General features: G+C 42.1%; 2 protein-coding genes across 3 annotated transcripts; one reads left to right on the top strand and one right to left on the bottom strand.

Annotated features, from left to right (window-relative positions):
* The first annotated feature begins 1,129 nt into the window (after positions 1-1,129).
* On the top strand, positions 1,130-3,379 carry LOC108889375 (transmembrane reductase CYB561D2). Of its 2 annotated transcripts, XM_018685801.2 has the most exons (4): positions 1,130-1,281; positions 1,375-1,540; positions 1,635-1,672; positions 2,212-3,379. In XM_018685801.2, the coding sequence occupies exons 2-4, from the start codon at positions 1,405-1,407 to the stop codon at positions 2,713-2,715; spliced, it is 678 nt and encodes a 225-aa protein (XP_018541317.1). In that variant the 5' UTR covers positions 1,130-1,281; positions 1,375-1,404; the 3' UTR covers positions 2,716-3,379. The 2 variants fall into 2 exon arrangements, with proteins under 2 accessions (XP_018541317.1, XP_018541315.1); XM_018685799.2 differs by having other exon boundaries at positions 1,130-1,540.
* On the bottom strand, positions 3,380-16,080 carry rad54l2 (RAD54 like 2). Its single transcript, XM_018685798.2, is given in 23 exon segments — positions 3,380-7,190; positions 7,397-7,489; positions 7,580-7,669; positions 7,787-7,971; positions 8,406-8,602; positions 9,125-9,300; positions 9,540-9,745; positions 9,841-9,940; positions 10,224-10,342; positions 10,753-10,871; positions 10,986-11,216; positions 11,364-11,541; positions 11,632-11,759; positions 11,761-11,975; positions 12,105-12,301; positions 12,401-12,534; positions 12,650-12,832; positions 12,934-13,166; positions 13,279-13,419; positions 13,547-13,683; positions 13,798-14,086; positions 14,314-14,512; positions 15,929-16,080. Coding segments are annotated over 22 exon segments (4,509 nt in total). The 5' UTR covers positions 14,462-14,512; positions 15,929-16,080; the 3' UTR covers positions 3,380-6,180.
* Positions 16,081-17,009: the final 929 nt, after the last annotated feature.

The raw sequence follows: 17,009 nt of genomic DNA, 5'->3' as shown, positions 1-17,009 counted from the left end.
AGTGACAGTGGGAGTGAGAGCAGGAAATAGATGGACAGGAAGAGAGAGAGGGATGTTCCTGAATGAGCATGTTTGTGCTCTTGTACTGTGAGCCCAGTGTGTGGTGGCCTTCCAGAGTCACAAGCTTATTAGAGAGTAATTGGAGCACAATAACCAATGAACAGCAGACAGTGAGTGTCCATTGAGTTGGAATGGGTGGTATTAGTCAGAGACATCACATCCATATATAGCTGCTTAACCCACAGCATGCACCCAGACTAGTTTGCCTACATGGATATGTGATTTTGAACCATTATCACTGCTATCATTATCTTTATTATAAATTTAGTTTTTAATGTTATTATTATTATCAAAAGCTGCATAATTTGAAATGATAGTTTTCCTCCTCGGATCTTAAGTTTAGACAGGTTGGTTCTACAGGTCAGAAAAGCCTTTTCTCCTCTCAGATGTAGGCTATCTGATGGGGAATCTTTCCAGAAACCATCCACGTCAGCCTGGACTCGGTGCGTTAAATGGGGCTAGAAAAAAGAGAAGACTTCCGGACATTCCGGTTTCAAAATAAAAGCCCAAACAAAGTTGCATTAAGTTTTAGATACACATTTAAACTGTGCTTGAATTCACAGAGTAAAGCTCATCTCCATTTTACAAGACAATACAGAAAAGAGGGTCCTCTTTTATTCAGTATCCAGTGAAGACAAAACATTATCCAGAGACTTACCAAGCTCCTGGTGAAGGTGCAGCCTCTTACACTCTAACAGGTCCCTGCATCACAGCAGTGTACACTCCATATTAGAGTATGACTGGCATCAAACTAATATGGAGGTCATAAATCCTGCAGGTATCTGTCAGATTTAAGTTAAAATTTTCCCACCTACAGCAGATGAAATGGTGAAGTCTGCACATTCATCATTCTGCACAGTGAAGGTCGGTGATGAAACAATCACTGAGTCACACATGTGTACACTTGATATCCATTCACATGTAAAGGGAGCTTTCAGTTCAGCAAATGGGAGTATTATGATCAGAGAAACGCATTTGCAGTATGGATGTGTTCTGGAGGAGTGCTGATGGTGGATCAATAAAACAACGCTTTATACTGAAAAATCTAACCGGAAGTGTGTGTTTTTTTTATGGCCGGAGGCGCTGTGACTGAGCGTGTTGTGTTGATAACTTGTGAGCAGATAATTCCTGATTCGTAAAGACACCGTTATGTTTCAGCTGTCTGATAATGAAGGCTCGTTTTATAATTCAGTCGTCTGTCTTTAAGTGAAGCAGGAGGAGGTCAGACTTCTTCATCCACCATCAGTTTCCGCTTCTGTTCAACTCAAACTTCGAGTTCACTGTAGGTAACAGTCCGGTTTGTGTCGGCTGCAGGTGAGAGACTCATATCAAGTCCACGTAAACATGGTTCATCTCAACAAAGAGTCTGAATCTGAGCCTCGGATCTACGGTTTTAGCAGAACAGCTTCCGCAGCGCTGACCCACTTTATCTGCATCGTCTTCAGTGTATTCATTGCACTTCTGTCTCGGCCGGGTTCAAGTGAGTCCTCCTACTGTTTACATTATGTTCATGTCACAGTCCCTTTGTGAAACACATACCATTTGTTCACTTGGTTTCCGTTGTTTTGTGTTAGGTTTGTTCTCCTGGCATCCTTTCTTCATGACTCTGGCTGTAAGTTGGAACTTTCAAAAGAAATATTTTCAATTCAAATAAGTTCAGAAGCCTCCCATTTTCATTAAAGAGCTTTAACAGTTGATACATTGATCTGCCCAGGGCTGTGGTTAATTATGTTAATAATTGAATAACCAATTACTCTATCAACTGTTAAAGAAATAAAGGAAAATGTTTCCAACTGTTTCTCAGAGCCTCAGTTGTTTTGTCTGAACAGTCCAAAAATGTTAAGATATTCAGTTTAAAGCAGAAAATCTGCTCATATTATAAGGTGGAACCAGATAATGTTTGTCATAATTGCTCGAAAATAACGAAAATGTCTAATTGGTTATCAAAAATTATTCTTACATGAAAAAAAAAGTAAAAAAATAAATGAAATGCCCAAAATTCACTACTTCCAGCTTCTCAAACATTTGATTCTAATGTCAGTTTGGGCTTTGGGACAGTTTATATTAATCAAATGAGCAATAAAATAATGGATAGATGCACAAATAAATTTGCTAATAGTTGACCTGGTTCATGTTCTTCTTTTCCTCCAGTTCTCCCTCTTCATGACAGAAGCCATACTCCTCTTCTCCCCCCACGGCTCCCCCATCAAAAGGTTTCCACACAAGACCAAAGGTCGTGTTCACTGGATCCTTCAGTGCCTTTGTTTTACCTGTGCAGTCCTGGGTCTGGCAGCCATCTCATACAACAAGCACCTGAACGGTAAACCCCACTTCACCTCGTGGCACGGTCTGCTGGGCCTGCTTACGGTCTGCGTGGTTGGGTTACAGTCTTTGGCAGCAGTGCCTCTCATCTATCACTCTCTGGCCAAAGGCTGGTCCCTGGCCAAGCTCAAACGTTACCACGCGGCGTCTGGACTCGTCACCTACCTGCTTGGCAGCGTCAGCCTGCTCCTCGGCCTCTGCTCCGCCTGGTTCACTGCTGCTGTCATGGAGTACGCCTGGTACCTGTCAGTACTCTGCCCCGCCCTCAGCGCCCTCATCATAATGAACCAAGTCACCAGTGCTTACATGGCTAAGAAACGGCTGCAGTCCTGACAGAGGACACAGTATCAACACTTTAACAAAACTGTCACTGAGTATTTATACGAGGTTTGCCTGAGAGATTTCATTTTTTTCTGTCTTGTCATTCCAAAAGGCAAAGAAACCCAATATGGAAATGAATTTTTTTCTTTTATTGCCTTTTTTACATAATGCACACAGGACTGTAGCTACAACTTACAACTTGACACTGAGGTCATCTCATCTGTACTTTAGGGTGGGGTTTAATGACTTTCATTTTACAGTTAAACACGTGTCACAAACTGAGCTTTTTGTGATAATTTAAGTAACTGAATAAAAATAAAGGGCTTTAATATTAAGTACTGAAACTGCAAACTGAGCTAAGTTGGTTTTGACAAAGTATTTAGATCATCATAAGAGATAAATATGTACAGAAAATTTAACTTAAATAAATAAGTAAATAAATAATATGACCAAAGGAGTAGGAGTAGGAGTCAAATATCTCTTATTGGTGAGGGGTTTTTGAATTCATGACCTCAGTATTTCTAAATCCTGGCTACAGCCCTGAATACATGTTGAATTTTTGTACTTCAGGTTTCTTATTATCCTGCCTTTGATCACTGGTTTAGCCACATGTTTTAATAAATCAGATATCTCATATTAAAGGTATGTGCTAAATTAAAAGCATTTGTAAATGATGCACACTGCAATAGAAGAGTGTTTTATTGTTAAAATAACATTGATAACACAGTCATATTCTGCTTCAATCTAGGCTGCATATACGAAATTCTTACTGGATCAGCCGTCAATGGGTCAAAGTGAACAAAAGGTTAAAAAAATGCAATTACAAAAAAAAAAACATATTTTCCATCATAAATAAATAAATTTCAGACACTTACATTGAAATAAGGGAAACAACTGCCAGGTGAGTGAACACCAATAAGAAGTTATAAAAAACATTTTTTAAAAACGAAAATATCCCCATGAAACATAAAAATGCACGTAATTAACAAGACTGGCAGACAGGGATTTTTTTGTTAATATACTGATGGTTCCCAAGATTCAAATGTGAAGTGTTTCCAACAGACTGAGAAGACTGAGAATAAAGACATGGGGTCAGTAAAATGTACCTTGTACAGTTCTCAGGCAGATATGATCCTTTTTCAAAGTGCCAGCTCTACCTTCAAATCTGAAACAAACCAAATCACAAGTTCCCAAGACATGCTCAAGAAAACTGGAGACGTCTGATGATAGAAATGAAGCATCTAGAATGACAGGGAAGGAGCCAGTAGCAAACAAAAAGTGAACAGTACTCAGATTGCGGGGGCAAAAGGTCCCCACAAGCAAACATCTCTAAAAAATGTGTCTTCATAGGGAATGATCTGTTGTCTCAGGTTATCCAGTGTTTTTTAAAGGCTAACAACCACTGCATCTAGCCTATGTTACCGACGGAGGAAAGGGACTTTCCTAAATCTAAATACCTTGAGGTGTCATCACAACACAGAAACACAAGGCTACAGAGAACAGCAAAGACCTAAACTCCCTAAAGCACCGCAGATCTACACTGACTGACACTACTGATAGAAGCTACTTACACTGCACTGCATTTAGGTGAAACGCTACCATATAATGGCACTGTCAGTTTGGTAAGGCCACCACACCACCTGACACGGTTCTGCCAAAGTCACTGGTGGTTGTAATGAAATGACATATGTATATCAGATCTGATGGTTGGTGGCTACATTGACTTAAGGTTTTACACACTCAGGCTGTACGAATGCAATGGTTTCTACAGTTTAGGTAATATTTGTTCTCAAAGAGTTTCTGAAAATGATCCATAAGAGAATTATGATCGTCAAAACTACACATAACATGTAGGTTGACTTGGTGCTCGTGTATCAACAGATGGTGGGGAAAACTGCAACAAAAGAGCGGTGACAAGCTTTTGGAAATGAGCTAGCAACACTGTATCTTGGTTAGCGCTCCTTTTGGCTTTCACACTTGGTGCTTTTAGTCGCGATGCTGAATCTGCCCTAAACTTGTGTTTTGAGTTTGACACCGACTGTCTACGTGCTCAGTAGTTCTTCCAACAGACTTGTAAAAAGGATATACTAAGATAAATGCTAAGACTCAAGACCCCTTTGTGTTATTTAAGGCTAAAAATGAAAGAACACAGTCCGAATCCATGTCCCAGCCCCTGTGTTATCAAAGGCTAACAGGAAAGTACATTCATTTTAGTTTTAAGGAGAAAAAAAAAGAAAATTATAAAGTTGAACAGAAATTTGTTTCCCCAGCATTTATGCCAGGGTGTGTTTGTCGTCATGATAGTCATTGTAATAATAAACCATCTCCCTATGACCAAAATCTACACACTGCACAGTATTGACTTGCAATATAAACAATGATAATGACTGCTATATACAAAGTATCAACATGTTCAGTTATAGTATCACACATATCTTTTCAACAGGGGATGCTACGATGTCTATCAAATTTCTAAAGACTAAAATATGCTCTGAAAGCCTAAAATTTCTTTCATTAAAGGTAAGTCTTGAAGGATTTTCTCTAAATATATTGTTCTGACAAATATTATCGCCATGTTCTGTAGCCACTGTAACTTACTGTGATAGCTTTTCAGTTTTGTTTGCTAGAAAAGGAAACTGAAAAGAACAAATTAGTGTTCAGCAGGCGAGTACGTCTGCCTCGTTTGACAGAAAGTAAAATTTCAATGCACTCAAGTGCTTCACAGCAATATATCATGAGAAAATCCAACATGAAGCAGTTTTAATCACATTATTCCATCTGAATTCGGAGGGAATAAAACTACCTGCACGGCGGCGGAGGCCTTCCTTACAAATGTAACATGAGAGGCTGTGCTTTGAGAGCCTCCCCCGAAAGTTACAGCTGGTCCCCGTACGACAACGTCTGTTCCCACTGCTCTGATGCTCCAGCTGAACAAGTCTGGGATATTCAGCATTAGGATTTGTTACTCTGACTCTGTAAAGTCATTAAGGTACAAGTTGATTCTCTCATTTGCAGGTGAGAGTCTGTGTGTGTGTGTGTGTGTGTGTGTGTGTGTGAGAAATTTAATGAGACCATTAGGAATGGGAATTTTATTTTACTGATGATCATGTAAATTAACGGAAACTGTTAAAATGGCACAAGGCTAAAACCACATATAACCTAATCACAGCCTTTGCCAAGTTCATTGTATGACTTCAGGATTAACATAAAATTTTTGGCTCCTGAAAAGTTATTTATTTTGCTTTTTTAAAAATGTGTCACTTGCACTCTGATGTGCTCACACATTTAGAATATAACAAGGTCTCCGGCCATAATTCATCAGTTTATGTGTTAGAGTAGATACTACAACGGAATTAATTAATTGAGTTCATCTGGTCATGTAAACATCTCATCATTCCCATCCCTAATGTACTTTATGTTAACACCATGGTTAACAAGATTGTGTGTGAAACTGCCTCTCCATGACTTCATGAGGCTCTACTGTCCTGTTACCTCTATAACATCGTCATCAGAGCTACTGCCGCCATTCTCCGCACTCTGATGTCTGTCCGGTTGGGTCAGAGCTGCCCCCAACAGGCTGGAGGTGGGATTGTTGTAATGAGAGAGGAAGCTGGATGTGGTAGAGGTGGAGTTGGGCGCGGGGAACCCCCCTGACCCAGGGAGGAGGGAGGTGGGGAACATCCTCGGCTCAGAGAGCAGCGACTGACTGTAGTTGAGGGGGAAGCCTGATGAAAGCAGGCCCGCCATGTTGGGGTTCATCAAATACGGAGGCAGGGAACCCGGCGCCAAGGAGGAAGAAGTTGCTGCCGAGGGCGTGGACGACATAGGGATTGTGGTGGAGGTGGAGGAGAAGACAGTGGACAGAGAGGACGAGGAGGGGGTGGGAAGGTGTCCATTCCCCGTGGCAGACTGTCTCAGTAGGTCTGAGCCTGCAGAGGGGAACATGGTCTGTAGGTCAGCCAGTGTTTGTCCAGGTGGCTGAAGGAATGATGACCCACCGCTGCCACCCATTAGAAGTGGGTGACTCATGTGCCCTAAGTTCCCCAGTAGGGAGGAAGAGTTCAAACCCACAGGAGGAAAACTGAGCCCGCTGGAGCCCATGGGCAGTCCAGGAAAACGTGCTGCAGCAGAAGTGCGTTTGCCTACGTTTCCCTGACTTTCAGTACTCTTGCGTTTGGTGCCATGCATCTCTAGTGCTGAGCTGAGGAGGTCGTCACTGAGTTGCCTGCTGAGATCACCAGTCTGACTGTTTTGTGAGCCGCCCCCGTCCCCTGCTGGCACAGACGACACATCCGGGGGAGACGGCAATTCATTCCCCATGCTGGCAGCTGCATCACCTGTGGATGAAGCGTAGCGGCTGAGTTCTCTGAGAATCTCAGAGCTTAAAGGAGAGGAGGGACGCTGTTCCCCGTTGGGAGAGCGCTGCTGTTGATCCACAGGGGATGAACAGCCATTACTGACTGGATGCATCAGTGAACCTTGGGTGTCTGCAGAAGGGAGAGAAAAATACAGTCATGAAATGTCAGAAGACATGTACATTGTCTCTGCCTATGAATAATTCATTCTTGAAAGGTCAAGAGATGTAATATAAGAGCACAAGAACTCCACCCTCAAAGTTCTATGAGATGTTGGTTGATACTTGTAATACAAAATTATGCAGAAGAAAGCATGAATAATAAATATGAATTTGTACCCCTTGAAGGAGCAGAGCCCCCAGCTGCTGGTCTACTGATCTTTCCAGAGCGAATAGCAAAAATTCTTCCGTCATTTGTCCTGATGTAGGTACCTGTGTTGAGAAAAAAGGAAAGTGTTGGAAGCGTTTACTGAAATGTTTTGTTTAGTACGCAGAGGGCAATTACTGTGTTTCTCCAACTACCTTTGGATCCTCTGATAACATGGATGCTTTCTCCTGCGCTAATTCGAGCTTGAACATCTGTTGCACTGTTGGCTCCTGGGATAACAATATCTGTAGGTCCAGACAAAATGGCTGATGTTAATGTCTGCTCATTACATTTCACAAGACAAAATTCATTTTTCTTCTTTCTTTCAGTGATTTAAGTTTTTTAAAAATCTTATACATTACCAGTTGTGGTGACAATCCTCTGCACGTAGACTCCTGCTTTCTGCAGGAAGTTGACGGGCAGGCTGCCAGCAGAGCTGGAGCCGGCCATGCCCATGCCGACCTGGCGAGGCATCATGGGGATTGGGGTCGACTGGATGGGCCTGACACTCGCCACCGGCTTGTCATCCGGCCTCGCCATGGGACGCCTAGAAATATGAGGCCAGAGCTCATGAGATAATCACACACACACATAACTCTAGCAGCAGTGTCTAGTGTGCTGGAAACCCATCAGAGAAAAGAAAAGAAACAAATATGTACAGCTACAGAATCTCAAACAACAACCTCAAACAAACCAACAAATTGGATGTTGATTTTATTTTCTGTTTTTGCCAATGAGCAAGACAGAGAATATTTCCAGATTTTCAAGGGGATTTGTGGTTTTCGATAATGAAAGAGAGATGAGTGTTTCCTACATAAGCACATGTGGTGGAGGAGAGTATCAGGAGAACTCTAAGTTAGATTGTAGCTAATTACAGTTGAGGATATGAGCTTTTAAAAAGGAACAGAGCTAAGCCATTAGCCACTACCCAAGCAATTAACTTAAAGGAATGTGTGATAAAACATGCAGTCTGAAACCCACCAGCCTCGCTGGTTAAATGCTGGTATGTTTGTGAGCGTCTGATCACTGGTTGGATAATAGGGGGCGTACGATGGGCGAGAGTAGGGTACGGAGGCTCGTTTCTCGTCCTCGTAGCTCTTCTTGGCGGCTCTTTTCTCTGCTTTGGTCAGTTTCGACTCCTTCCGGTCCACCAGCAGAGACTCATGTTGGAAAGGTTGCTATTGACACATATGGAAACAAGGGGAACTGAATTACAAACGCAGGATTTTCCCACACAAAGAAACATTTTGGTCCCTGACATACCAGAGGAAATGCACAACCCATATGGGATTCACAACATTAATAAAATAATCATATTCATTTCCTTTTCTTCTCCTGCTTACTTATTTTACATAAGCCCTTTTCTGACAGGATTCTGGTTTCACAAGGTCAGCTGGGGAAATGTGTAGATTTTCTGTGCAGTTTTCATCACATTCAAATTTGCCTCGTCTCTGTTTTTTTCTTCAGCCAATGTGCTCTCACACAGGTAAAGACTCTACTGTTATTTCACTGACTGTGAAATTCCCAGTAAAAAGAACCTTATTTTACAACAGCATGTTGAAATCCTTGATAAAAAAAAGAGATGAGCCTTCCTGGTCTTTTCTGGTAGTTTTTTTTTTTTTTTTAAATTAGAGCTTAGGGATTTAGAAGTTGGTGTGTTTGCACTGTGCACATGACTAATACCTATAATACAACTGTACCTTGGTGATGAGGTGTGGGTACAACTGACAGGCTTGGTATATCACAACCTCAAAGTTGTCCCGGGATCCCAGAGACATTTTGTCGATTTCTTGCTCCTCCTCCACAAAGTGCAGCAGTGACTCCACTTCTTTACGAGTAAAGTTCAGCACTGGGTTCAAGTCATCAACCACACGATCTATAAACACACACGGGCAAGATTTTAAGACTGGATAAATTCTGGTAGATATCAGTAATTACCAACAGGACCTGGATAAGAGTTTAGTAACAGCTGCATGACACAGTATAATCAATATGCTTCTTAGTATTATTATAGATATATCAAAATAAAGAAGCAACTTCTGAGTAAATCTTTCAAAAGTGTTCATCTAATGAGTAAATATTAATGGCTCTTGTTCACATGTAGAAATCTCTTACCAGACATGCCCTGTTTGGAGACCTGTCTGTCATAGATCTTCTTCTCCAAGGTGAAATCACAAACAAGGCGGTAAATGTAGCACGGTTTCCTTTGACCATACCGGTACACCCTACACACTGCCTGGGCATCATGACAGGGGTTCCAGGAGGCATCAAACACGACGACACGGTTGGCCCCAATTAGATTTACGCCTAAGCAGCCCGCTCTGAAAGGAACACAGAAAATGATTAAACTTACTGCTGGTGGGTGGGAAGGAAGTGTGAGAGAAATGATAAAAGAAGGGAGAGCGGAGACATGAACCTGGTGGACAGTAGGAAGACCCATGTTGCGTTGTTCTCTGGGTCATTGAACTGATTGATAAGTCGCTCTCTTTCGGAGGCAGATGTACTCCCATCCAGTCCTGCAGACAGATACACATCATCTCTTCACACCGAAGCATCTGAACACACTTTACCTTGCAGCATATGAAGTAGAGTGTATTATGGTAATATTTTTAATTGAATACCAAAGATAAGATAATGCTTAGAGATTTTTAAATTGTTAGCATTTCTATTGAATTATAGCAGCAGGACATTTATTTACATTTCAAAGACAATCACAGACAATCACAGCTTTGAGGTTTCAGTGTTGAAAACTACACTATTCTGCTGCTTTGAGAGGAGAGCACAGATTTGATGACTCACTGTAGTAATTGAGGTTGCGAACCCAGTTTTGGCTCTGGGTGTCAGAGGAGGCGACGCCTGTTGGCATGGGTCTCTTTGATAAGAAGTCCTCAATGACGCTCAGCGTTGACAAGCTTTGACTAGTGGGTTCACAGCAGAAACAGATAATAAGGGGTGAGAAAGGTAAATCTATAGGTTGCTCTGGTATGGAATAAATAACAGTTATTATGACATAAAATAGACCGATGACTGGTCCACTCACAGTCATGAGTTACAATCTAACCGTCAGATGTTTTCTAATAGTTACTGTACTGTTGTAAATACAGTACATATATGGCTACAAACAACCACCAATTTTGTTTCACTAAAAGCCATAATTATGGCTAATTGTAACATTCCTGCTGTTTGTAAAAAGCTCAGCTTGAAAATAGCCCTGAAAACTCCAAAAGTCTTATTAATCAGCCAAACAGCAAAGTCAGACTACCTCTTCTCTAAGCCGCTTAATGTCGGATTTGGGCTTAAAGCCACATACCCTGGATAGAGGACTTACCTAAACACCAAAATCTTGTCTCCTCTTCTCACACTCTCATCAATCAAATGAAAGAGCAGAACCATCTTAGCAGAGTTTTGGAGAACTCCTGTCTGGTAATTTGACATTATGTCCTTTGCCTGAAATAAATAAATGGGTGAAACAGCAGTTAAATATTTGTCACCTCAACATCAGAGAAATGAAGGAGCTGCTGAGTTTTTGAGGAAGTTGGTGCTAAAAGAAATCCACTATACCCATTCATATGTGATGACTTGGTTGGCTCTATCTTGGGAAGGATTGAGTGGTGGTAAGGTGTTGTTAACTTTGCTGTTACTTGAGTCGGCTACTTTTGCTTTGAGGCCAGCACCAGGTGCAGGGCAGCGCGGGTTACTAGCTGAAGTGATGTCATCCAGGTCCAGGTCTTGCTCATTGGCTTGATTCTCCTTCTGCAGGGCTTCATAAAGGACATCTGGATGATTCCAGATCTGAAGGAATCGAGGAAACAAGAATTCTTAATAACAATGACAGAAAAAACTAGTCTGACTCCTCAAGAATCAGGTGAGGCTTATTGTTTTCAATGTGTGGATTCAGTACTAGAGGTTTCTACATAACAGGCAGGAGAACAGACTCACCTTGCAGCATACACAGAAGGCTTTGAGTGGGTTTAGACCGAGCCAACCGCTGTTTCCTGCTTCTCTGAAGCGTTTCATAAACTCGGTATACAGCGCCCTCTGAATGGGAGAGAGTCGCACTAAGATGACATGCTCCTCCTTGGTGGGAAGTTGGTCCCGCAGCACATCATGACCCCGTCTGTAAACCAGAAAAGCACCACAACAAACATGAAAAGGTAAGTACTATCAAAACTAGTATGCTTCTTTTTTTAAATGATGTTCAGCTCACCTCTGGACAAATCCCTCCAGCAGGCTGTGCAACACGTGGCTGCGGTACCGCATGAGACGGACATCTTGAGGCGTGCTGTCCATGCACTGCCCGTTCAGAATGGGACGCTCAAACATGTTGCTGAACTCCTTGCCGCGTGCCTAAAAAGTCGGGCCTAACAAAGTCCACCATGCACCAGTACTCAATGAGGTTGTTCTGCAACGGGTATCCTGTCAGGACCACTCTGCGCCGGGAGCGGATGTTCTTCAGGGCCTGAGATGTGCTGGCATGGTAGTTCTTAATGCGATGACCCTCATCACAGATCACCACGTCTGGGCCAGGCCGTGCAATGGCCTTTTCAATACCTGGAAAGATAAAATAACAAGAGTGGAATGAGTGAATGATTCTGTAGATACACCCTACACAATAAATTTACATTTTCATTCATTGTCTTATTGTCATTTAAATTTCTTCTTCTTCTGATTTTTGCTGACCTTTCATGAGTTCCTGCTGTCTATCTTCCTCATCCAGGTCAATGATGATTGGTCCCGCGGGCTTTTTTGATTTCCTCTTCTTGCCCATAACGAAGCTCTTCTTCATGGACAGCAGGCGGTACATCTCATAACCCATGAGCAACACGCCGCCGTCTCTGGACCAGTCCTCCACGACCTTGGCCCTGGCCAGTGTCGTTCTGCAGGTCAAACAAGTTGGTAAGATTAACAGCTCAGATGTTTAACAGTGAATACCTAATCCTGCACACAAAACACACACAACATTTCACGTTACATACTTGTGCTCATCGTTGAGGATGTGAACTTTGAATGCACGGCCGGTGACGAGTATAGGGTCAGTGTCGGGGGAGAGGGCTTCTTGAGGTGGGAGCCAGAGGTTAAACTCGGTCAGCCAGTTCTGGAGTGTGTTCACCTTGTATAAAGGAAACAAAGATTTGGACAGTTAATTAAAAAAAATAAATAAAATGGTGACTCCAGGGAACATGGAAGGTGCAATCTAATACATCACTTTTTTTTTGATTACTCACAGGGACAATAGCCAGCACAGTGTGGGCCTCTGTATTCCTCAGCAGGATGTCAATGAAGGAAATGACCTGCAGTGTTTTGCCCAGTCCCATGCTGTGGGCAAGGATGCAGCCAAAGCCACTGCTTGTCTTATACCGCTCCAGAGACTCAATGAGGTTATCATAGAGAAACCGGATTCCCCCGATCTGTGAGATGACAGGAGGAATGTTTGTGAGACAACAAGCTGGACTGTGGGTGTTTGTTGCTGTTTTGAGATTTCATGAGAGAATGAGATAGTGGGACATACCTGGTGAGGTTTGACAGCTCTGGCCAGCTGTGGAGCAAGATAAATGTCTTTTTCCTCCGCAGGGTGGTTGATATTAACCAGCACTCGACCCTGGGCGTCAGGCAGGTTCAAAGCGTCGTTGATGTGCGCCCCGCTGCTCTCCTCTGAGCCGGCGGTGCCGTCAGCGTCCTCGTCTGCCGACTCGCTGCTTATCTGCAGGGCGTCCTCATCCCCAGAACTGAGCTCGATTACATCTGGGTCAGCATTGGTGAGGTAAACAATGTGTGAGAGTTCCTCGATTTTCATATTGTTGAATCACTTGGAAATAAGAGCATTATGGTTGCAGAGAATGATCATACATCTTACCATCTCTAATAGCAAGTGCAGGCAACTTGGGCTCCACTTTTTCATCTTCGTCACCGCTGCTGTCCAGACAGATCACATCTTGCTTGGTCAGCAGAGCAGGGACCAAGTGAGACACTTCTCCTAAAATTGAAGCAGTGTCTACTGTTGGAAAGATGGGAAAGGAGCAGGGATATTTAGGATAGAAGGTGCTACAAAACACACCAAACAGAAATATGACTGAATGCAGAAACATTCAAAGGTGAAGGTTCACTGATAGAGCAACAGTCACCTAGTTGAGAGTCTGGGACAGCTGGAGCTGGTGTAGGAAAGTCCTTCCTCTGCTGCTCAAGACGTTTCCGCCTCTCCATCTCCTCCTGCTGAGCAGCCTTGGTCCCAGCCTCCAGCTGATCCTCCTTCAGCAGCTTTCTGTAAGCACATGGGGAAAAAAGGTCAGCCTACAGTACAATATATTATTTGATTGACTTACTAGCACATTATATAATTTACCTGAAGGGAAATATAAACAGAAAACAGATGTACCTAATGTTTTTCCTCATGTGTGCAGGCTTAGATGGCTTGGAAGGTTTGGAGCCTTTTGAAGACTTGGAGGATTTGGTTAATTTAGAGGCTTTTTGTTTCTTGGTTTTGGTGGAAGGTGGCTTGCTCTGGCTTGAGTGCTCCGGGCTAGCTGGAAGCTGAGAGCGAGAGGCAGGTCTGGAGGGAGGCCCGGAGGACGGGCGGGATGCGGGTCGAGACGGAGGATCAGAGGAAGGCTCTCCGGAGGTAGCTGAGGTGGAGTCCCTGCCATCCTGGGCACTAGTGGGTCGATCTTGAGAGAGAAGAGACAGCATTTCAGTTGAAGTCTTTAAAGTCTACTTAAAAAGCACCAATATCTGATATATATATGCTATACTATATATTTACTCTCCTAGTTATGATGAGATGAAATTAAAACTAAACACTGTAAATACAAGTCTTTAATTTCAGACACAGTTAAGCAGTTGACAAATGAGACAATTTCATTCCTCTGTTTACAGCTGCTCATTTGTTACTCACCAACACTGTCATCTTCATCATCTCCATCATTTTCATCCTCATCTTCCTCCATTTCCTCATTATCCTCCTCTTCCTCATTGTCCAAATACTCCTCTTCACTGTTAAGGCTGGGCTCCAGGTCACTTTCTGAAATCGCCTCTTCAGACATGGCGTCTTACAGGGCTCTCAAAGTATGACCTACACACCTTCATCAGGAGCGCTAAACACACAGACACACATACACCATTGACAAGAGCGGAAAAAACATTAAGTGCTTTAAGTTCTATTGCTAGATTTTGCAGGTAAAAATGTCTTGGATTATTAAACTTGAAACATGTCAAATATTCTGCAGGCAGCGAGACCATTAGGCACTTTATAGACAGGGAGCAAAATCATTAAAGTCAATTCTGTAATGATCAGGTAGTCAGAGGAGATGTGTGGGAACTGGAGTGATATGACTGAATGTTTAAGCCCTTGAGGGCAGCATTTAGAATGAGCCGAAACTGCAAGGAAGACCATTTAAATGGGTATTACAGCTATTGCATTGAAGTCTGTGTCCCCATTGATTAGACTTTCCTCTTTATTTCTGCTGTGGTTAAGCAAAACCTAACCGCATTCTAAATTAATATCCAACTCCAGTCAGTAAGGGCAGTGCAAATGAATATACCACTGGCAGAGACACAAGAAGCAGCTATCCAAGTGTTAATACATGTTTCAGAACCTGACTGACTGAATACTTCTGAGATGATTCAAGGCTACCTTGTTAATTCTGTATATCTGTGAACACAAATTAGAGTCAGCATTAATAATAATAACTTGTAGGTTTTTGACTTGAGATTCTGACTCTATATTATACAGAGTGGTTATAAAAAATTATAACCAGATGGAGAATCTAGTCTTTATTTAAACAATGTGGTGAGGTCGAGGCTGACCTGAAAACAAAGCACGAAGAAGAAGACTTGTGGAGTACATACTGTACTCTACGTTGTACTGTACAATTAGGCAACTGTTATTAGGCTTGTGCGGTCTTCATATAATATGTTTACATCAGTTTGTAACACACATTAAATGCCAGACACATCTGGGTCCATAGATCAAATAGGTAAGCATCGCTCAATGCTGAATCTGATGAGAGTTTACGTTACACATGACATGACCCATGGGAAGGGTTTCCCTCAATGGCCGAGGATGCAGGCAGCTAACAAGTAGCACAAAGCTACCTCTGCAGCCAGTGCCTTATATTGTTATTATTGTGAGTTAACATGAACAACAGGCAGCTGTCGTTAGTTACTGGCTTACTGGACTCCTAACTGAACGCATATGAACACTATTGTTTCTCAGGCTGAGTCAGCACACCAATATGCTAGCTACTTACACAACAATAAACGCAATTTCAAACGCCAAAACCACGCAACCTCCTCTGTCCATCTGTAGCAGCAAAAACTGGATGTCTGGTTGTAACTGGAGCTAGAAGAAAAAGCAGCTTTCCCCTTACAAACCGACAGTTTTGTCGGCTATCGTAGGGAAGATAACAATCTAATATTGTGTAGGTGTAACGTTCACATTGCTAATGCTAGCCTAAATTACGGCTAGCTAAAACGCGTCAGTTCAACACTGGTCTGTAGTTGGAGCTCACCTGGTACGATGTGCGCTGTACTCTTCAAAGGACCTGGCTGTTAGCGCGTACAACGACCAGTCAATTAATATCTACAGTAAGTGCATGTAAATGAACTGATAAACGTTGCTAATTTCCAATAATTTTTTCCCCAGTGTGACCATAAATACCTTCCCCGGAGAGGTTACTCCAACTAAGGTTCCGGAGGTGAAAAAGCCCGTCAACCAAGAAAACTTCAAGAAAGTGCATTATAAAATAAAATGACTTATTTTTAACAGTCCTTTAAGTCTGCACTTCTTTCTGTTCCATGGTCTTTTAAAACAAACAAAAAAACAAACCTTCAACCACCTGTTCACGGATTGTACAAAATGAGATGATTGTAATATTGCTAATCTGGTTCAGTATTTAGCACAAAGTAATTAGTATAAATGTATAAATGATAAGGCACCAGAATACCTACAGGTGTTTTGAGTAGACCGTTTTTAAAATAGATGTTAAGACTTTTGATTTAAGGACAGGGAGAGAGGAGATATGGTTGAAGGCATTCAGTATTTAGAAAGATTTGCATAAATTGCAGTGTTGCAGCAGACACTTCACATGAATCGCACAAACAGTGAGTCAGTGACTAACAAACAATGCAAAAACAAAGGCAAAATTATATACATTAACCAAATACACTAAATAAAGGATGAGACCCATATGTCTACTATGTGCTGAATATACACTATACAATGTTGTTAATATCATATAATGCAAGTGCAGTTTTTCTGAATGTTTCATCTTATGGGCAGTTGTGTAGCAGAGGCACAGCAGTTTTTGTTGATATCAAGAATCACTATGGAAACAACTCATTTAAACTTTTGTGTTTTATCCTGTGTCATGCTTCAATTTTACGCACAGCTCTCAGTTTGCTTTGTATGCAGCTTGTGGTTTGTTTAGTATTGTCTCTATTGCACTGCTTCTGCTCCATGTTATGTTGAATCAATGGCTCTTTTTTTCTTTAAGTATATGAATAACTGTGTTAGAAATGTCACAAATCCAGACCTTGTTATAGTGAACTAGTTAAATTCTCAAAAGACAAAACTAAGCAGGTATTTCCTGC

Source organism: Lates calcarifer, linkage group LG12, assembly GCF_001640805.2.
Source record: "Lates calcarifer isolate ASB-BC8 linkage group LG12, TLL_Latcal_v3, whole genome shotgun sequence".
Lineage (NCBI taxonomy): Eukaryota > Metazoa > Chordata > Actinopteri > Centropomidae > Lates > Lates calcarifer.
Note: the sequence above shows the minus strand (reverse complement) of the source record. Positions and strands in the feature narration are given on the sequence as shown.

Bases quoted from the DNA above. Each gene is read 5' to 3' on its own strand.
- LOC108889375 (XM_018685801.2), top strand. From the start codon at position 1,405: ATGGTTCATCTCAACAAAGAGTCTGAATCTGAGCCTCGGATCTACGGT. The intron at 1,541-1,634 runs GTGAGTCCTCCT...GTTTTGTGTTAG, and splicing joins TCTGTCTCGGCCGGGTTCAA to GTTTGTTCTCCTGGCATCCT. The intron at 1,673-2,211 runs GTAAGTTGGAAC...CTTTTCCTCCAG, and splicing joins CTTTCTTCATGACTCTGGCT to TTCTCCCTCTTCATGACAGA.